The sequence below is a fragment of the Aquarana catesbeiana genome, linkage group LG01 (genome assembly GCF_042186555.1).
Source record: "Aquarana catesbeiana isolate 2022-GZ linkage group LG01, ASM4218655v1, whole genome shotgun sequence".
Lineage (NCBI taxonomy): Eukaryota > Metazoa > Chordata > Amphibia > Anura > Ranidae > Aquarana > Aquarana catesbeiana.
The window spans coordinates 240,175,241-240,197,618 of NC_133324.1; the positions used below are offsets into that span (position 1 = coordinate 240,175,241).

The following is a 22,378-nucleotide window of genomic DNA, read 5'->3' on the forward strand; positions in this document are numbered from 1 at the left end:
CATTCCACAAGGGCTATTGGTGCTTCTTGGGCAGTGCATCACCGGGCCTCTATGGCTCAGATCTGCAAGGCCGCAACCTGGTCTTCAGTCCATACATTCACCAGATTTTATCAGGTGGATGTGAAAAGGCATGAGGATATCACCTTTGGGCATAGTGTGCTGCAGACAGCGGTACAAGTTCCTCAGGTCTGATTGCACCCTACTTGGTTGTGATCCCCCCACTCAGTTGGCATTGCTTTGGGACATCCCATCAGTTATTACTGTGGCTCTGTGTCCCATGATGTCCGAGAAAGAAAATAGGATTTTTTTATAACAGCTTACCTGTAAAATCCTTTTCTTTCGATGGACATCACGGGACACAGAGGTCCCGCCCCTCTTCTAATACACTTATATTGCTTTGCTACAAAACTGAGGTATCCCTGGAAGGGGAGGGATTATATAGGGGGTTGAACTTCCTGCTTAGGGTGTGACCAGTGTCCAATACCTAATGGTACCTACATAACCCATCAGTTATTACTGTGGCTCTGTGTCCCGTGATGTCCATCGAAAGAAAAGGATTTTACAGGTAAGCTCTTATAAAAAATCCTATTTTCTTCTAATTTTAGTGTGTGGCCACGTGTTTTATTAAACTCCCTTCCGCGAAAAAGTTTTATGCCTATTGTGGTGTCACCAGTATGGTATTTGTAAATTGAAATCGTATCCCCTCTCAAGCGACTTTTCTCCAGAGAGACCCTTTATTAGCTTTGTTGCTTTTTGTACTCGCTCCATTTCCAGTACATCCTTCCTGAGGACTGGTGCACAGAACTGGACAACATACTCCAGGTGAGGCCGGACCAGAGTCTTGTAGAGTGGGAGAATTATCGCTTTATGCCTGGAGTTAATCCCCTTTTTAATGCATGCCATTATTCTGTTTGCTTTGTTAGCAGCAGCTTGGCATTGCATGCCATTGCTGAACCCACCATCTAATAGGACCCTCAGGTCTTTTTCCATCCTAGATTCCCCCAGAGGTTCACCCCCTAGTGAGTAGATTGCATTCATTTTTATGCCACCCAAATGCATTATTTTACATTTTTCTACATTAAACCTCATTTGCCATGTAGTTGCCCACCCCATTAATTTGTTCAGATCTTCTTGCAAGGTTTCCACATCCTGCGGAGAAGTTATTGCCCTGCTTAGCGTTGTCCGCAAATACAGAGCTTGAGCTTTTTACCCCATCCTCCAAGTCGTTCATGAACAAATTCAACAGGATTGGTCCCAGCACAGAACCCTGGGGGACCCCACTTCCCACCCCTGACCATTCCAAGTATTCCCCATGTATCCCCACCCTCTGAACTCCCCATTGTAGCCAGTTTTCAATCCATGTACTCACCCTATGGTCCATGCCAATGGACCTTACTTTGTACAGTAAACGTTTATGGGGAACTGTGTCAAATGCTTTTGCAAAATCCAGATACACCACATCTACGTGCCTTCCTTTATCTAGATGGCAGCTCACCTTTTCATAGAAGGTTAATAAATTGGTTTGGCAAAAACGATTCTTCATGAATCCATGCTGATTACTGCTAATGATACCGTTTTCATTACTAAAATCTTGTATATAGTCCCTTATCATCCCCTCCAAGAGCTTGCATACTATTGATGTTAGGCTAACTGGTCTGTAATTCCCAGGGATGTATTTTGGGCCTTTTTTAAATATTGGTGCTACTTTTCTCCAATCAGATGGTACCATTCCAGTCAGTAGACTGTCAGTAAAAATTAGGAACAATGGTCTGGCAATTACTTGACTGAGTTCCCTAAGTACCCTCGGGTGCAAGCCATCTGGTCCTGGTGATTTATTATATAGGTAGTACAACTGTATTAACGAATCTTTGATCAGCAATGATACAGATCAGTGACTCTTTACCTGCAGGTCGAGAACAGAAGTATGAGGAGGGCATAGCTCTGCTGCGAAGTACCCTTGCAAATCAAAGTGACTGTGTCTTGCATCGGATGTTGGGTGACTTTCTCGTGGCTGTGAATGAATTTCAGGAGGCCATGGATCAGTACAGCATCGCTTTGAGGTATTGATCAATGCTAAATAATTGTTTGTGTATCAGACGCCAAGTTTCTTGAGAGGATTGTGTTTTGAAAGGATAAGTTCGCCTTTGTAAAAAAAAATAATAATCAATGCACATCTTTTTTGCAGGGAATTTTTTTTTTTTTTCCTTTTTTTTTTTTTTTTTTTTTTTACTAGAAGTCCGCAAAGCATTGCACCCGCAATCGTCAGATCACAGATACAATGCAGGACTCCTGCAGACTTTCTGTATAAGCTGTCTGCTCGTACCTCTGCTCGTAAACAATTAACTACCTAGAGCACTCAATAGCACCCTGGTGTGGCACACCTTTATCTCATGGCTTAAACTTTTATATAAAGCACTTTCCGCCTGCCTTAGAATAAAGAATGCCTTATCCCCATTCATTGAGCTGAAAAGAGGAACAAGGCAGTGATACACTTTATCCCTGCTTCTCTTTGCCCTGGCAATTGAGCCCTAGGCGGCAGCTATCAGAGGAGACCATATTCTGGTTTAGATGAGAGGGGACAGAGGAAAAAACAATGCCCTCATTTTTTGGGTGACACCACCAACTCCATTTTAAATCTTATGTCACTTATTCATAAATTTGGATCCTTTTCTGGCTTCATGATAAATTCTTTAATAACTCCTCTACCTTAAACACAGATTAAAGTAGTCAACATGTTCCACTATCTGGGAGTTAATAAACACCCAAACTAAGAAACCTATTTAAAACTAAATGTGAACCCGGTAATCCAAAAGATTTAACCGTGCCCTAGTAGTTCATTGAGAACTACAGACAGCCGCAAAGGCTGTTGGTATTTGTAGTTCATTTATTCACATAGCTCTGTGACTAAATGATGCGACCGGGTGGGTGGAACCCTGCGTGGCCGCAGTTTTTTATTTTTTTATTTTTTTTAATTGTCACAGCGAGTTTGGGGGAGAAGATCCCGGGCTTGCTGTCGCTAGAGCTGGTTGGTCTGGGAACAGCTGCAGCAGTGGAAATTTTTGTTACATGTTCCACCCTAAAAACTGGTGGTAAATCCGAGAACTGAGTGATCAATCGCCACTGATCGCTCGGTTCTCAGAGCTCTGTGAGCATTGAGCTGGTGACTGTCAGTCACCACTGTCTGCTCTGCCTGGAGCACTGGGCTGTGAAGTGGGTGGGAGAGGCTGGCTCAGGCTCTCAGTGGCTCACTAATAGGCTGTGCCAGGTGACGGTCCAGGCATGTGGGCAGATTCTGACCATATTGTCACAATCTTTCCCCAGCCTGGACCGGCTCTGTGACTTCAGATGAAAAACAGAATGAATTGCACTCCTGTGATCTACAGGAGAAGTACAGCCAAATGAGCTTTGGCTATACACCTCCTTTTTAGGTGTATGTAAATCCTAACAATGGAACTTCTCTCATTTGCTCCCTTTTTGGTCTATCAATTATGCAATATAAAGTCTATCGGATTGATAGATGCAGACAAAAATACCTGTTGATGCTGCCCGAAATCATTTTGTGCTAATGATTTCCTGTGCTGCATTCTTAACATTGTTCTTGGCTCTGTCTGTGAACTACAGAACACCTCCACTCTGTTATGGAGAAAAGGAGAGGGGTGTTCTGCAGTCCTAAAACACTTCCAATCCAAGGGTGACACTGCTGCTCCTTCATAGATATACAGTACATTGGATAGGTGTTGTCACCCTAGGACAAGAGTTGTGTTACTGGCAGGATCACCAGATAAAAATAAAGTTTACAAAGTCTGATAAAAGGAAATGTATTTCAGCTTATCAGTTCTTTGTGGTGGCTACATTACTTTACTTTTTGTTCTGCTTCGATTGAGGTACACTAGAAGTTCTGGCAGCTGTTCCTCCAAGCACTTGAATCATTCCATATCCATTTCCTTTGCTCTTAGCTGCTGTGAAAAGATTTGTGCCATTCATTCTAAGCAATTCTCCAGTTCCTAATCAGAACAAAGGCTGTATGATGCTAATCTGCACAGTGACCTGGCAGTCTAAGTCCATAACATTTCTGTTACCTTTTCATAAGAGAAATACAGCGCATGCTGCCCCCCTGGTTTTAAAATGGAATTAAATAGAAAAAAAAACTCTGGCAGGTAGATTTTTATGATAAAAGAGACCCATTGGTCTGGTCTGTTCTGTCATAACTGCTTCTCCCTGCCTGACAATGATTAAATACACACTGAGCTGCACATGTACAGTTCAGCATACATTTACGGCGCTATGATGTGACTTCCGTGCGTATGCACAGGAGTGATGTCAGTGCTGCTTTGCCAACCAAGCAAAGAGTCTGCCCCCGGAAAGAAGACCGGGAGAAGGTGAAAGCGCCTGTGACAGTCCAGAGCACTAATACCACAGTGTTAGAAGGGATCGCTTGGCAGGCAAGTCTACCATAATGTGCTAGTATGCTGTGAATACTTGTACATTATGGAATAAAGCTCCAAGGGGACCATATATTTATATATTTTATTTATTTTTTTATGTGAAGGTTTAATTTAACTTTATGGTCTTCTGAGTCGCTTTCCCAGGAAAGTTGGGGTGAGGGTGTCAGAAGTACGTCTGCATACTTGTCTCAGATCAGTCTCTAGAAGAATTGTAACAGAAAGGGTCAGCATGGTGGCCAGGAGGGTAGCACTTCCAGGTGAGATCTGCCTTGTTTGCTTACATGTTTATTTCATAGCATGTTGTCATAAGGCCCCGTTCACACTTGAGCGATGTGTTTTTGGCGCTTTTTTGCACTTTTTTTTTTTTTTTTTTTTAGTGGCACCATTCATTTGAATGGGCCTCCCTCCACTCTAGCAACACACTAAAGGAGCTTGTGTACCAAGTTTTGGCACCAAGGCAAGCGTTTTTGCGTTGCATGGTAAAATGCACAACTGCTACCTGCGTTTGGGGTGCCATTAAACAGTGGCACCACAAGCATGTGGTGCGTTTGCAGGAACAATTTTTCTGCTACGCCCAGGTGTGAACGGAGCCTTAGGGAAACCTGTAGAGAAGTACATGGGTGACCATTGATGATCTCCTAAAAATGCCATACATCTGATTGTTGTGCCCCCTTTTTGGCTTCAATATTTATTCTTTAATTTGCTACCTTAGAGTTTGTAATAGGCTTTGTGGCTCAGGATATCTAGTCTTGTGTCACTTCCTGCATGCCTCTTCAGGGTCCGTGTTTAAAAGTAATGAAGCCAGAGATGGCCAAAGTATTGGTATTTTTGGTCAACAGTGGCAGCCCCATTTATCTCCATGACAGAATTTTTAGTAATGTATTATTATTTTTTTTAAATATTTTTATTGAATTTTAATAATGAGGGCTCCGCTAACCATTTGGACGAGATCTAATCACATTTTTTTTAGGGCAACCTCTGTTAGCATAGGTATCTTTGTAAAGAGGCAGACTATTATTGACCAGTTGCTTCCAGAAAGAAATAGATGGGGGGTGGATAGATTTCCTCCAGTGAAGCGCAATAGCCTTCCTGGCATAGAACAGTAGTAGGCCAACTAAAGTGCGTCCTACTGTAGGTGTTAAGTGTTCAGTTAAACCCAAAATGTAGATGGACATGGAGGGTTGTAAGGATATGGCGGAGACCATCTGTATAAAGGGGGGGGGGGGGGGCTGGAATTTATTTTGTGCACCCTGTAGGGGGTGAAATAGGCACGATGGACCAATTTTAAACTGAATTAGGCGGTCTCTCAAGGAAACAAAGGACCAAAAAGGGAAGTCCCATATATCACCCCAGTCTTTTCTGCTAATTTTAGTAGTAAGGTCAGTTTATGTACGTAAAGTGCATTAGTAGGTGTCATATACAATAAAACATTCACTTTTTTTAAAAAAACACAAACTAGCCAGGTATCACATTTAAATATTTGACTGGTGTCTCATGTCTGGTTTACTATCATATCTGGGATAAGTAATGCAAATGAGAATGCAAGTGCTTATCTTTTGCTGAAAATATTGCTTTATTCTGTGTTTTTGCATATCAGACAACAAAGAGGCATGTCGGTGATCTGAAACTAAAAAGCAGCAAGTCTTCCTGTAAAGATGTACAATACCTGATAGAGTTGAGGTGCTGTCTGCATAACAGTAATTATGTTGGCAGTGCGGAGAATTGGATTCCTGTTTGTTGGACTCTTTCCTGTCTATCTGTTGCTGAAATGCAGCATTCTGCAGCAAAGCATGGAGCATGTGCATTACCGAGCGCTCTGCAGCAAGCAATTGACACATCTCCTGTCAGACATCCACCCTGCGTCTCTGTGCAGCATGATGTACATTTGCATAGACTATACCTATGCCCACATGTTTATACTACAATTAGAAGGTAGTAGAGGTTTGTGGAGAGCTGCTTTAAAGCTGAACTCCATGCAAATAAAAATCTATTTCATCCAAGTGTGCATTTAAAAACAAAAGGCAGAAAATGTGTTTTTTACATAGGACTAACATTAGTACGGCTCTGCCTTGATATCAGTCGAGGAGAAACATTGGAGGTTCTCATACTTCCCACATCTTGACACGTGCCAATCATTGATCATTGGCATGCCTTTCTGGAATTAATGCATCATACTGTGTCAGCAGTGCAGGGGAATACTGTATGTGATTGTTACTGAGAAATCCAGACCAGTGCTCTGACATTAGAAATTTAATGACTGGCAAGTAACTAGTACCGTGAGTGGAAAAAGGGACTACAGCTTTTTTGCTTTCAAATTTATTAATATGGACTTAACATGGTTAAAACCCTAAACAAAAAAAATAAATTCTGTTCACTTACTCACTTAAGGACCAAGCCTTTTTTGACACTTGTTGTTTACAAGTTAAAATCTTTTTTTTTTTTTTTTTTTTTTTTTTTGCGCAGCGGTCTTACAAGCGCACGTTTTTTGGAAAAAATACATAGTAGGTAAGGTTGAAAAAAGACACAAGTCCATCAAGTCCAACCTATGTGTGTGATTATATGTCAGCATTACATTGTATATCCCTGTATATTGCGGTCATTCAGGTGCTTATCTAATAGTTTCTAGAAACTATCAATGCCCCCTGCTGAGACCACCGCCTGTGGGAGGGAATTCCACATCCTTGCCGCTCTTACAGTAAAGAACCCTCTACGTAGTTTAAGGTTAAACCTCTTTTCTTCTAATTTTAATGAGTGGCCACGAGTCTTGTTAAACTCTCCTCTGCGAAAAAGTTTTATTCCTATTGTGGGGTCACCAGTACGGTATTTGTATATTGAAATCCTATCCCCTCTCAAGTGCCTCTTCTCCAGAGAGAATAAGTTCAGTGCTTGCAACCTTTCCTCATAACTAATGTCCTCCAGACCCTTTATTAGCTTTGTTGCCCTTCTTTGTACTCGCTCCATTTCCAGTACATCCTTCCTGAGGACTGGTGCCCAGAACTGGACAGCATACTCTAGGTGCGACCGGACCAGAGTCTTGTAGAGCGGGAGAATTATCATTTTATCTCCTGGAGTTGATCCCCTTTTTAATGCATGACAATATTCTGTTTGCTTTGTTAGCAGCAACTTGGCATTGCATGCCATTGCTGAGCCTATCATCTACTAGGACCCCCAGGTCCTCTTCCATCCTAGATTCCCCCAGAGGTCCCCCCCCCCCAGTGTATAGATTGCATTCATATTTTTGCCACCTTAATGCATTATTTTACATTTTTCTGCATTGAACCACATTTGCCATGTAGTTGCCCACCCCAATAATTTGTTCAGATCTTTTTGCAAGGTTTCCACATCCTCCAGGTCGTTTATGAACAAATTAAATAGGATTGGTCCCAGCACAGAACCTGGGGGACCCCACTACCCACCCCTGACCATTCTGAGTACTCCCCATTTATCACCAACCTCTGAACTCGCCTTTGTAGCCAGTTTTCAATCCATGTACTCACCCTATGGTCCATGCCAATGGACCCTTTTTTGTACAGTAAACGTTTATGGGGAACTGTGTCAAATGCTTTTGCAAAATCCAGATACACCACGTCTACGGGCCTTCCTTTATCTAGCTGGCAACTTACCTCCTCATAGAAGGTTAGTAGATTGGTTTGGGAAGAACAATTCTTTGTGACTCCATGCTGATTACTGCTAATGATGCCGTTCTCATTACTAAAATCTTGTATATAGTCCCTTATCATCCCCTCCAAGATTTTACATACTATTGATGTTAGGCTAACTGGTCTGTAATTCCCAGGGATGTATTTTGGGCCCTTTTTTAAATATTCGTGCTACATTGGCTTTTTTCCAATCAGCTGATACCATTCCAGTCAGTAGACTGTCAATAAAAATTAGGAACAATGGTCTGGCAATTACTTGACTGAGTTACCTAAGTACCCTCGTGTGCTAGCCATCTGGTCCCGGTGATTTATTAATGTTAAGTTTCTCAAGTCTAATTTTAATTCTGTCCTCTGTTAACCATGGAGGTGCTTCCTGTGATGTGTCATGAGGATAAACACTGCAGTTTTGGTTACTGAAGCCCCCCGATTCCCTTGTGAAGACTGAGGAGAAGAATAAATTCAATACCTTCGCTATCTCCCCATCCTTTGTAACCAGATGTCCTTTCTCATTCTTCATGGGGCCAATATGGTCTGTCCTCCCTTCTTTACTGTTTACATACTTAAAGAAATTCTTGGAATTTGTTTTGCTCTCCTCCGCTATGCGTCTTTCATGTTCTATCTTAGCCGTCCTTATTGCACTCTTACATTTCTTGTTGCATTCTTTATAAAGTCTGGATGCTGATGATGATCCCTCAACCTTGTATTTTTGAAGGCTTTCTCCTTTGCTTTTTTATGCATTTTTACATTGGAGTTAGGCCATCCAGGACTTTTGTTCGCTCTTTTAAATTTATTACCCAATTGGATGCATTGGCTAATGCCCTTATTTAATATGCTCTTACAGCAAACCCATCTCTCCTCCGTGTTCTTTGTTCCTAAGATTTTATCCAAATTTATGCCTTCTAGCAAGGTTTGTAGTTTAGGGAAGTTGGCTCTTTTGAAATTCAGTGTCCTCGTATTCCCCTTATGTTTCCTATTTGTGTGCTTTATACTGAAGCCAATTGACCTGTGATTGCTGTTACCTAAATTGCCCCGTATTTCCACATCCGTGATCAGGTCCGTATTGTTGGTAATCAGTAGACCCAGTAATGCTTTATTTCTAGTTGGTGCGTCTACCATCTGACCCAAAAAATTGTCCTGCAAGACATGTAGGAACTGGCGAGCCTTAGATGAATGCGCGGTTCCCTCCGCCTAACCTATGTATGGATGTCTGTAAACATCCCTTGTAATAGAAAAAAAGCATGACAGGACCTCTTAAATATGAGATCTGGGGTCAAAAAGACCTCAGATCTCATAATTACACTAAAATGCAAAAAAAAAAAAATCTCCTTTAAGAGCTATGGACGGAAGTGACGTTTGACGTCACTTCCGCCCTCCCATGCTATGGAGCCGAGCGGGGGCCAATTTCCCCTCAGTCGGCAGCCAGGCATCCACGGGGAAGGATGCTATCGTCTCCGCCGCTACCGGCGGGTCCGGTAAGCGGCGGAAACAACCGGAGCAATGGCAGGAGGGGGGTGGGCACCTGTTCTGCCACTGATTAGTTATTTTGTAGCGAATCCGCCATGGAGACCAATTTTATCTGAAAGAGAAACGCACGGCGTTCCCGAAAATACCGAGGTTATGGCAGCCAGCTGCTGCCATAACCCCGCTATTTAGCGTCAAAAGTACCGACGTACGGGTGCGTCGTTTTGCGTGAAGTGATTAATGCATGTTATACAGCACAATGCTTGTGCTGTGTAATTTGGCCCTCCTGTATAACCAAAAAAACCTGGCTGATCCTTGATGGTCAGTTTACGTGCCTCCGTCATCCGCAGCTCTCCTCTGTCCTCCTCTCCCCCCTCCCTCCCTGCCTGACAGCTGTGTGAGTGCCAATCAGCTCCCCTTCTGCTGCTATCAAACCGCAATGACATTCCTACAATCAGCTCTGCTATAAAAAATAATGTCCCCAGTGTATGTGTTTTAAAAAAAAAAAATGCTGCTGCTTACCTTATTTTCATAGCGGCACTCACGTAACCGGCCGCCTCTCTCCTCCTCCTCTCCTTTCCTTCTCCTGGCTGACGTCAGAGGGGTTTCTCAGCCCTGCCCACTTTGCTGTCAGATCGAGAGAGGAGAGAGGTGGCAGGTCACATGAGCGTCAATCGGCGCTATGAAATGAGGTACATCATCACTGTGCTTTACATTGCCTGTATGCAGAGCTGTGGGAGGGGCCCAGTGGGTCCATCCAATACAGGCTGTCTGAAGAAAAATATATAGGGAGTGGAGACAAGATAAGCCACCGTGTACAAGGAGAGAAAGAGAGGCAGTGAACGGTCTTTACTGCAGGAAGCTCCTGCACAAAGGCAAAGTTTCACTCTGGATTTCGGCAAAGATCTGGAAAAAATATGCAAAGCACACCAAGATCCAAATAAAATTACACATGCCCCTTTAGATTTACACAATATTTGCTTATCCCCGATTTCAGCTTTAAAACTTGTACAGGACCCTTTGTCAACTTTTAGAGCCCTTTCACACCGGGCCGCCCATAGTGTCGGCGGTAAAGCGCCGCTATTCTTAGCGGCGTTTCACCGTCGGATTAGCAGCGCATTTCGGCCGCTAGCGGGGCGCTTTTACCCCCCCGCTAGCGGCCGAGAAAGGTTTAAAACCGCCCGCAATGCGCCGCAATAGCGGCGTTTTGCCGGCGGTATCCCAGCGCTGCCCCATTGATTTCAATGGGGAGCAGCGGTGGAGGAGTGGTAAACACACCGCTCCAAAGAAGCTGCTGGCAGGACTTTTTTCCCGTCCTGCCAGCGCAGCGCTCCGGTGTGAAAGCCCTCATGCTGCAGCTGTTTGAGGGCAGATTGCAGGCGCTATTTTTAAAGCTATAGCGCCTGCAAAACGCCCTCGGTGTGAAAGGGGTCTCAATTGCTGTCCCCATTGGGGAGATTCACCCCACTATATGTGGTGGTGACTACCATCACTGAGAAAGAAAGTGAGGGAAATTTTACAATTTGTCCCCAGAGTAAGAGATAAGGGGAGCAGCTGTCTAATATACATAGAGATTTAAACTTGCCAGAAATTTTGAAGCCATGGGGGAAAAAAAGTGAGTGTCCCTGTGTCTGGGGAAAAAAAAAATAATTTTGGCAAAATTGAAAAAAAGACATTCAGTGTGGAGTAGTTTTACAAATTAAAAGTTGTTTCGTTACACTGGGAAGGTGAAATGCAGTGTATATAAAAGTACAGCTTATTCAGTAAATAAACTAAACTTGCTTTTTAAAATGTTATTTATGATTACAAATGGAATAACAAGGACTGTATATGTTAGGATATTATGCTGTGTAAACGAATTGGTCAGACAAATTTTACCTTCTTACCTGTCAATTAAGGCCTGAGAGGACAGAAAGTATAATTACTGTATACCAACAATCACCCAGCTGTAAGGAGGTACAAGATGGAGCCAACAAGCAAACTAAACTGGAGCTATTCTCCCTTCATGCGCCCCCTAGTGGCAGAAATGCATATTTCTCTTGTTTGAGAACTGCATTGAAAAGTACAGCGTTACTTGAACTGTATTCCAGCATTTGCTTGTCCTCAGCCGAGTGAACTTGCAATAATTTAAGACTTTACATAAAATCTCAGAAATCTTTCATTAAGGTCTTCATGTTATATAGTTTGAATACCATGTCATAGATATATTACAGCCGTGGCCAAAAGTTTTTTGAGAATGACACAAATATACATTTTCATGAAGTCTGCTGCTTCAGTGTTTTTAGATCTTTTTGTCAGCTGCTACTATGGTATACTGAAGTATAATTACAAGCATTTCATCTTTCATGCTTTAGCGCTGTTTAAGCAGCGCTTTTTTGCCGCTAGTGGGTCGCTTTTTAACCCCAAAGAAATGGTTAAAAACTCCTGTGTTGCGGCGCTTCTGAAGCACTGCCCATTTATTCCATTTTGGGAGCGCTAAATATAGCGCTCCCAAACCACCCCAAAGATGCTGCTTGCAGGACTTTTCGGAACGTCCTGCAAGCGCACTGCCCCAGTGTGAAAAGTCACACTAAAATGAATGGGAGGTGGTTTTCAGGCGCCTGAAAACTGCCCCAGTGTGAAAGGGGTTGAAGTATCAGAAGCTTTTATTGACAATTACATTACGTTTATGCAAAGAGTCAATATTTGCAGTGTTGACCCTTCTTTTTCAAGACCTCTGCAGTTTGCCCTGGCATGCTGTCAATCAACTTGTGGGCCACATCCTGACTGATGGCAGCCCATCCATGCATAACCAAAGCTTGGAGTTTGTCAGAATTTGTGGGTTATTTTTTATTTTTATTTTTGTACACCCATCTCTTAAGGGTTGACCACAAGTTCTCAATAGGATTAAGGTCTGGGGAGTTTCCTGGCCATGGACCCAAAATTTTGCAGTTTTGTTCCCCAAGCCACTTAATTATCACTTTTTTGCCTTATAGCAAGGTGCTACATGATGCTGGAAAAACTATCTTCTTATCTCATCTTATCTTCACCAAACTGTTCTTGGATGGTTGGGAGAAGTTGCTCTCTGAGGATGTTTTTGTATCATTCTTTATTCATGGCTGTGTTCTTAGGCAAAAATGTGAGTGAGAAAAGCTGGTCCGCAACTCCTTGTTGGCACTTTAAAATCTTCAAAATGATTCTCCATAAAAGACACAGACAGCAGATGCAAATGTGTTTCAGCCTTGCGAGTGAGTGAGCCCACTCACCCCACTTGACTGAGAAGCAACCCCGCACATAACTGGTCTCAGGATGCTTTACTATTGGCATGACACAGGACTGATGGTAGCGCTCACCTTTTCTTCTCCGGACAAGGTTTTTTCCGGATGCCCCAAAGAATCGGAAAGGGAATTCATCAGAGAAAGTGACTTTAGCCCAGTCCTCAGCAGTCCATTTCCTGTAACTTTTGCAGAATATCAGTCTGTCCCTGATGTTTTTCCTGGAGAGAAGTGGCTGCTTTGCTGTCCTTCTTGTCACCACTCCATTCTCTAAAAGTCTTCTCCTCACTGTGTGCAGATGCACTCACACCTGCCTGCTGCCATTCCTGAGCAAGCTCTGCACTGGTGTTGTCCCAGTCCCGCAGTTGAATCAACTGTAGGAGACAGTCCTGGCACTTGCTGGACTTTCCTGGGCGCCCTAAAGCCTTTTTCACAAATGCAGTGGAAATGTTGTTTTTAAATGGGATTAAGTTCATTTTCATGGCAAAGAGAGACTTTGCAATTAATTGCAATTCATCTGATCACTCTTCATAACATTCTAGAGTATATGCAAATTGCCATCATAAAAACTGAGGCAGCAGACTTTGAAAATTAATATTTGTCATTCTCAAAACTTTTGGCCATGGCTGTATTATCATTGTAAAAGAACATATTCTATACTTTTTCAAATATACAATTTAAAGTGTAAGTAAACCCCCCTATCGTTTTCAGCCAAGGAAGCTGCCATCTTGGCCTTCGTTTATTCTACAACTGCCATGATGCTGCACATGTGATCAGTGATGACACCAGCCATTGGATGGTTTGACAATTTGGTTGAGAGCACAACCAATGCAACCAATGGGAGTGTTACATTTCCGGCACGTGCCGAAAATAGGATTTTTATAACAGCTTACCTGTAAAATCCTTTTCTTTTGAAGTACATCATGGGACACAGAGCCATAGTAATTACTATGTGGGTTATAGTCCACCTTCAGGTGCTGGACACTGGCACACCCTAAAAAGGAAGTTGCCTCCCTATATAACCCCTCCTATACCGTTAGTATCACAGTTTTGTAGCAAAGCAATACACGTGTATACTAGAAAGAGGGGGGGGGGGGGGACCTCTGTGTCCCGTGATGTACTTCAAAAGAAAAGGATTTTACAGGTAAGCTATTATAAAAATCCCATTTTCTTTAATCGTACATCATGGGACACAGAGCCATAGTAATTACTATGTGGGATGTCCCAGAGCAATGCCAACTGTGGGGAGGGAGACACAACCAAAGTAGGGCACCATGAGAACAGAGGATTTATACTGCTACCTGCAGTACAAAGCGCCCAAAGGCGACATCCTCATGTCCACCAGATAGAATCTGGTAAATGTATGGATTGAAGACCAAGTTGCGGCCTTGTAGAATTGAGCCATGGAGGCTTGGTGATGCACTGCCCACGAAGCACTAACAGCCCTAGAGGAGTGCGTTTTGATTTGAAAGGGTGAAATCTACCTCGTTAAACCATAAGCTTGAACGATTACTTGTCGAATCTATTTAGAATAGTAGATTTCAATGCTGCCTGTCCTCTTTTAGGACCTTCAGGCAACACAAACAAAACATCAGTTTTCCGAATCTGAGCAATCGACTTTAAGTAGACTTTGACTGCTCTCACCATATCAAGAGAATGTAGTGATTTTTCTTCCAAAGAACAGGGTTCTGGAAAAATGAAGGTAGAACAATATCCTGGTTTAGATAAAAACCTGATACTACCTTTGGTAAAAGTTAGGATGAGGACGCAATACTACCTTACTAATACTACCTTAAAGAGCAGCCAATTCTGATACCCTTCTTGCAGCAGATTGCCTGGTTCTGGTTACCAGAAAAAAAATAGTTCCCTTGTCAAAAAAGGACCAAGGGAATATTTTGTAATGGGCCAAAAAAAGGCTGTTTTGTAATGTCGACAAAACTAAATTCAAGTCCCAAGGGTTCAGGGGTTATCTAACCGGAGACTAAGCCGTGTTGCCCCCTGTATAAGTTAGGAACCAAAGAATGCGAAGCAAGTGGTCGTTGAAATAATACCGATAAGGCCGAGACCTGTCCTTAGCACTCAAGGCCAGCTTTATTTCTCACCCCATCTGCAGAAAGTCAAGGACTCTACCTTTGACCTATTTCCTGGGTGCAGCTCCTGGTTTCACAGCAGGAGAACATATGTTTCCCAGACTTCATAATATATAATTATGGAGGCCGGCTCCCTTACATTAACCAAGGTAGAAAACTTCTGATCCTGACAGCCCATTCTTCTTCAGAGTGTGGATCTCAATAGCCAAACCGCTAAATTTTGTGTTTGTAAAGTAGGATGGAACTTTGCGAACCTTGCGAGAGAAGGTCTTTACGATCTCTGCATACCAAGATTTCCTGGGCCCCGCTGGGGGTCACAATAATCAACAACTTCCCTTTCTGCTTGATCCTGCGAAGAAGTCGTGGATGCGGGCAGAATAAGAGGGAATGCATAAATTAGTGAGAACCGATTCCACGGGAATAGCAAGGCATCTGTTCCGCATGCTAGCGGATCCTTTGTTCTTGACACAAAGTTGTCGATTTCTTTGTTGAATCCTGGACGCAAATAGATCTATGTCAGGGATCCCCCATCTTTTGACATATTGACAGGAAGATATCGGGGTGAAGGAACCATTCTATCAGGAACAACTGCTGGCGACTCAAGTAGTCCGCCTGCCAATTTTCTATTCCTAGAATGAAGACTGCCGATAGGCAAAATACATTGTTTTCTGCCCAAGATAGGATATGATTCATCTTTCTCTGGGCCTCACAATTTCTTGTGCCCCCTTGGTGATTAATATAGGCCATTGCTGTGGCATTGACGGATTGCATCCTGGCAGGACAATACCGTAAACTGAATGTTCGGGCCCTCAGGACCAAGTGCTCTGCCTGAATTTCTAAAATGTTAATGGGCAAGGCCATTTCTGATCTGGGCCACTTCTCTTGGACAGTTGCCTCTTTCAGGACTGTTCCCCAACCTAAACAAAAAAGCTTGGCATATGTTACTATTTCCCAGGTAACTGAAGGAAGGATTTTCCCCTTTGCAGATTTTTGGATATTAACCATAAACTGAGGCCCCAGCGCACCCAGCCTACAGCACCTGGTATTTCCAGGTGGTCTTTCATCTGGGTACTAAGTAGGCCCAACCCTGCTTAGCCTCCAAGATCAGACGAGATTGGGCACTATCAGGGTGATGTGGCCATAGGCTTTGGAGTCAGACATATTGGGAATGTAGAGCTTGAACCCTTTTGTTTCAACCCGATAGGCTACTGATTTGCAGCAGTCTTGATGAAACTGAGCCTAAGGAACGGCATTGAATGAAGCCACCATCTTTCCCAACAACCTCATGCAAAGTTGAATAGGAGAAATTCATCTTGCTTCGACCATCTAAATCAGTTCCTTTATGGCACTGATCTTTGCCTGGGGTATGAATACCCTTTTCTGGGTGTACCTATGATCAGACCCAAGTATTCGCCTTCTTCGTGGTTTTAAAGAAGATTTCTCTTAGGTTGAGAATCCAACCTAGATATTCTAGGTAGTCGAATGTGCTGACCATACTTTGGTCTAAGCGGGCTACCGAATGGTCTATCAAGAACAGATCGACTAGGTAAACCATAATCGTTATACCTTGGGCCCTCTATCTGACTAGAAGAGGAGCCAGAACCTTTGTACTCGAGGTGCAGTAGTTAGATCAGAAGCAGAGCTACACACTGTAAATGAAGATTTTCTACTTGAAAAGTAGATATTACTAGTGACCGAGGAAATAGGCATATGGAGATATGCATCTTTGACGTCGATTGACGCCAGAAGTTCTCCTCCTTGTAGGATGGAGATAACTGATTGGATTGACTTCATGCAAAAAAAAAAAGAGTGGTTATATTCAGGAATTGAATTTTAAATTTTTTAAATCCAGAATGTCCATTTGGATTTAACCAAACCCCAACCTCTGCTTTTACATGGGGGCCACCATGAACACTTTTTACCTAAAGATGGTCCAATGCTTGAGAGAAAGACGACTTTTCCTCTGGATCCTTAGGAACGTTTGATCTGAGAAAACGAGGAGACGGAAACTCTTGGAACTCCAGTTTGTACCTTGGAGTTATTGAGGAAGTCCCCCATTTGTCTTGACACTCCTTCTGCCAGATCCCTGAGAACTGCAGAATAATTCTCCCTATTGAGCAAGCGGGGCACCTCCTCATAAGGAGGCTTCAGTATGTTGTAGGCTTCCTTCCCCAAGACCTCTTTTGTCCCTGAGGATTACCTTTTGAACCTGACGGTGGAAGCTGTCATGACTGCCTGGAGGCTGATGCCCCTGGCACAGAAGAAGGAGCTTTGAAACGAAAATACATTTACTCCTTCATTTTAATGGCAAAAGGGGTACTTTTTCACTAGAAATTCTTTGGATATAATATCCAAAATATCCCCAGATAGCTGTTTCACCACAAAAAGGAAGACTAGCCAGGAGCTTCTTGCATGACGCTTAGCGAAGGGCGCAAGGCCTAAAGGATAGAATCTGTCATAGCAACTATTGCAAACATAAAGCTGCCTCCTGAGCAGGATAACCTTGAACACTTGTTTAAACTGGTCTCTCAATGTTAACCAATTACTGTCAGCGCAGGCTGAGACACTCAATCTGCCAGAAAAAAAAGTGTATTTTGTTTTTTTTTTCCAATAGGAATTCCAACCTTTTATCCGTTGGATCCCTAAGTATTTGAGTATTGTCTGCCAGGCAAGTCAGACTTATTCACAAAAGGATATAGTAGCGTTAATTGCCGGTATACCCTACTTAGTGAATTTTCTCTACCATAGGATAAAGTGTGAAAACTTTTTAGAAAGGAAAATAATGCTTATCTGGGTGATCCTCCAGACACAAAAAAGCTTTTCCAACAATGAATGGACAGGAAAAGGCATGCACAGCTTGAGGAGGCTTTAGCGAACCCAAACACTCAGCTAAGGGTACATAAATGTGGATCGGATCATACAGCAAGAAATTGTACCATCAATCTTACAGATTGTGAAAGCTGACTCTCCCGCATTTGACACCTCAGAAGAGGAGTCATCAGCCTCACCACGGTCCCCTGAGGGAATTCGTCTTCTCCTGCCCCTAGTTCCTCAGTTTGAGGGTCCTAGGAAAATGGTAGAGAACCTGTCTGATCTTGACCACACTGGGATGCGATTTAAAGTCGCTAAACTTTTTTTTTTTTTTTTTTTAAACCTACCATGGCTGAGGTAAAAGATCTTAAAAATGAACAGGGGCTGCAGTGTTGAAAACAGTAGCAAACATTTCTTGGCCCTGATCTCACTCTGGCCAGCCACTCCCTCTCAGGGGAGGATGCCATTTGTAGAGTAGGCTTTCCAGAGCTTGAGGGAGACCCTTTTAGCTCCTTTTTTGTGGGTCTTTCAACCCCTCCTTCTGACCATAGTCCGAGGCACAAAGCAGAGGTACTGCCAGAAGAAATCGCATCCATGGCTTGAGCAATAGTCCAGCCCTGCCTCTGCTATTAATGCTCAGCCTGATGCATTAGTAAATGTGTCAAAAGGAATGCTTGTGTCACCAAACCTCTTTCATGCCCCTCTATGCTCTTGTGTCCCTGTGTCCCTCTGTCAGCCTGCAGCAGTAATAATGGTGCCTTAAAAAACACATTCCCGTGCTGGATGTTGGAGAACGCCAACGCCGCGCTAAGCTCCACCCCCTCCTCTTCTTTTTTTTTTTTTTTACATTTCCCGCACGAGCGCGGGCCTCTGATCCTACAGGATTGTCATGTGAGGGGGGAAAAAAATTGAGAGGAGAGAGCCTGGAAGCCACCGAGTAGAGCAGCGTGCTGATCCTTTTTTTTTTCTGTTTTTCTCCTGATGCTCTTCCTCATGAAGAGGGGGAGAATGCAGCACAGGTGGTGGGTTTCTGTGAAGAGAAACCCCCCCTAGACTTACAGGAGGTCTACTGCTGGCTGGAGAGAAAAAGAAGCCTGCTGCTCCAGACACAGCATGATCTCTAGAGGAAGCATGAGAAGGTACATGCTCCATACAGCCCCCAGTGGTGACACTTGGGCATGACAACATTTACTAATTAAAGGAGACATTTCATTAAAAAAATCAAAAATTTCTTAGAAAACTCCACTTACCTTTCCCACCGCAGGGTTTTCTGTGGTAAAAACCAACAGACCCAATCTTCACCCTTCATAATGGGTTCCGTTAATAAACCTTCAGGAGCCAGGGATCCTTGGGGAAACCCACAATCCTGGACCTGTAATAGCACCATCACCAGTAAAACTTTATCGCCTTAATACCAAAAGTACTGGATCCAGGGGTCCAGCTCTCTAAGAGAGAAGCGTTTACAGGCAAAACCTTGTTTCTTCGGACACGAGGCCTGGGTACCATTCAATTCGGCCTAAAAGACTCTTTGAATGGATCCGGCTGCATAGCTAGCCCCAGCAAGGATTGCTCCAGTGGAGCTCAGCACAGCACATCTTCACTTGTGACCAACACCTTAGACACTGGCGAAAAAACTGAGATACTCCCGGTATGGGAGGGGTTATATAGGGAGGCAACTTCCTGTTTAGGGTGTGCCAGTGTCCAGCACCTGAAGGTGGACTATAACCTACATAGTAATTACTATGGCTCTGTGTCCCGTGATGTACGATTAAAGAAAAAACTGTTTTATGGATGGATTTACTTTCACTTTAGAACATTTACATAGATGGACAGTTACCTGTATTTTTTCCTCCTTTTTCCTTAAAAGGCTTTTTGTACAACATGTAATACATGCTCACTTTGGTTTATTTGCAGCTTGGATCCAAATGACCAGAAATCCCTGGAAGGAATGCAGAAGATGGAGAAAGAGGAAAGCCCAACAGATGCTACACAAGAGGAGGATGTGGATGACATGGAGGGAAGTGGAGAAGAAGGGGACTTGGAGGGCAGTGATAGTGAAGCAGCGCAGTGGGCAGATCAAGAACAGTGGTTTGGGATGCAGTGACACATACGAAGCTCACACTATTTTCTATTTACTGAATTTATACAGATTATGGGAAGCACCCCTTCTGCAGGGTCTTTTTGCTGTGGAATCCCCCACTGCTTTCAGATTCCTCGTTGTCTGTATTTTGCAGCATCTGCCCTGCCTGCCGATTTTCATTAACTTCTGGGACCCTAAGGTGAAATACTCCTGTAGCCCCCAAAACCTGTCCCAGCATTTCCTTTAAATCTTCAGCTGCAAGCATCTCCAGTAGGGATAATACTATGAGTGTTTTGTAGGCAGAAAGAAGGCAGGCTTCTGTTACTGAATTGACTTTTATGTTGTATCTGGCTGTATTGTTGCTTGCCTGTTAATGGACACCCATATATCAGAAACACAAAAGATGCCTTTGTTGGCCTTTTCTTTAAAATGACTAGTTGTCAGGCTGTCATGAAAATCCATTGGCTTTAGCACCTTCTGAGATGATACCTTGCAACAAGTAATGGAGATCAGGAGTTTTGACTGTACTTTGACCTAACTTGCTGCATACTTGTTCCAGGTCAGAGGCTCAAAGTGTTCAATCCAGACACGGCCAGTCAATAAACATTTTCAGCATTGGAAGCCCTTGTCTTTCTCCAGTACAGTTTTTTTTTAATGCATGTTTTAATCTTCACAGTGGTGCCTGTATTCATGTACCTTTTTCTTTGCATGGAAAAACCTAATAAGGTCCAATCCATCCTTAGGGATCTTCTACCATTTGCATCTAAGCTGATTCCATGATATAATCCAAAATGAGAACACCTTTTTTGTGACAATATTTCAAGGGCACCCACTTATGGCAATGGAAGTCCAAGATCATCATGCTCGCTGGCTTCAGACCTCCAGAAGTGTCTGTGATGAATGGAGATTACCAAAGGGTATACCACATGTCAGCGTGGTTTCACACATCAGGACCAAAATGCATAAACTGGAATTCTTGCCTGCCGATTTGGGGCTCTTTGCTGACTTGCACTAACCTCTGTACACTATGATGAACAGGGATTCAGTAGGCAGTTTCTGACAGCTGTAATAAAGTATGTAAAGAAGAGCACATATAGAAAAAGAAAGCAACAAAGTAGTTCATAGCTGAGCCAATCTGAACTAGGAAAAAAACTTTTCTTTCTTACAAAAGGTAAGGAGGTCAGATAAGACACCATTATTTAGGGTATGATTTCTTAAATTAACATTACTCCTCAATTGAATTAAAATATAGTCGTTTTATCAGCTCCTTATTCAAAACAGTATCCAGTATTTCTATTAGAGTTCTTTAAACCTTTGTAATATTTCATGTGTACGTTGCATTTTCATATACAGAAATATATGACTTTGTAAATAGTCTGGTAAGCTCAAATGCTAGTTGTTGCAATTATTGTATAAAGTATACAGTCCTATATGTAATCATGCTTAAATAGGATTTCACAGAAGAAAGAATGTGAGATTGTATACAATGTATACTGGGTATAGCGGTATGCCGATAGTACTTTTCTGTTAAATAAACATTTTTAAGTGATGTGTTTGCCAGCTTTTATTTTTTATTTCTTTTCTTCCTTTTAGACAAATTTTCTGGATGACTGACTTGAATAACAATGTTTTGCTATACTTTTTATTAACCACAAGTGGTTTTTCAATGAAAGAATGAAGGTCTCATCCAATGGGCTGAATTTGCTGCTAGCTTTTAATTCCTTTTGGGGACTCTAGTTGTTCCTGGCTGTACTACTGTCCTCCTTTTGGGCGCTCCCAACTCCTCCTTTTGCATTCCTAATATTTTAAGAAAAACACCCAGCAGGGCAAAAAAGGGGGGGGGAGTCCCTCATAATACCTGCTGCAGGTATGTTATGTAGGTTTAATAACTTGCCACGGGGGGCACCTGGCAAATGAACATTAGGTCATTTAAACTACAACTCAGTGTTGCCCAACCCCCACACCCCACCCGAAGTGAAATTTACTGACAGGATTCCAATGTTTACAAACTGCACCAAATTTTTTTGGGGCTGGAAAAAAATCATGGCCTTTACTGTCAGAGCCACATTTTTTTACTTTCACTGCAAAAAAAGTACCTAAAATGACAGTTTTCAGTGCTAAACGGTGGGTTAATATAACCCAGCAAGCACAGAGTTCCCCCATACAGTGGATATAAAAAGTCTACACACCCCTGTTCAAATGTCAGGTTTCTGTGATGTAAAAAAATGAGACAAAGATAAATAATAACTTTTTCCACCTTTTAATGTGACCTATAAACTGTACAACTCAGCTGAAAAACAAACTGAAATATTTTAGGTGGAGGGAAAAAGACTAAACAACTAAAATAATATGGTTGCATAAGTGTGCACACCCTTAAACTAATGCCGTGTACACACGGGCGGACTTTTCGACCGGACTGGTCCGACAAACTTTCCAGCGGACTTTTGACGGACTTCCAATGGACTTTCTAACGAACGGACTTGCCTACACACGATCACACCAAAGTCCGACGGATTCGTACGTGATGGTGTACACTGGACTAAAATAAGGAAGTTGATAGCCAGTAGCCAATATCTGC

At 42.8% G+C, this 22,378-nt stretch overlaps 1 protein-coding gene and 1 pseudogene across 1 annotated transcript in view; one reads left to right on the forward strand and one right to left on the reverse strand.

The window, feature by feature from the left end:
* The window catches only part of ANAPC7 (anaphase promoting complex subunit 7), a 133,786-nt gene extending 112,437 nt beyond the window's left edge, over positions 1–21,349 (forward strand). Inside the window, exons 10-11 of the mRNA XM_073626432.1 lie at positions 1,910–2,060; positions 19,635–21,349. Of these exons, the coding sequence (XP_073482533.1) occupies positions 1,910–2,060; positions 19,635–19,824 (341 nt within the window). The 3' untranslated portion in view covers positions 19,825–21,349. The remainder of the gene's footprint in view (positions 1–1,909; positions 2,061–19,634) is intronic.
* Positions 15,937–16,055, reverse strand: LOC141124633 (5S ribosomal RNA; annotated as a pseudogene).
* Positions 21,350–22,378: the final 1,029 nt, after the last annotated feature.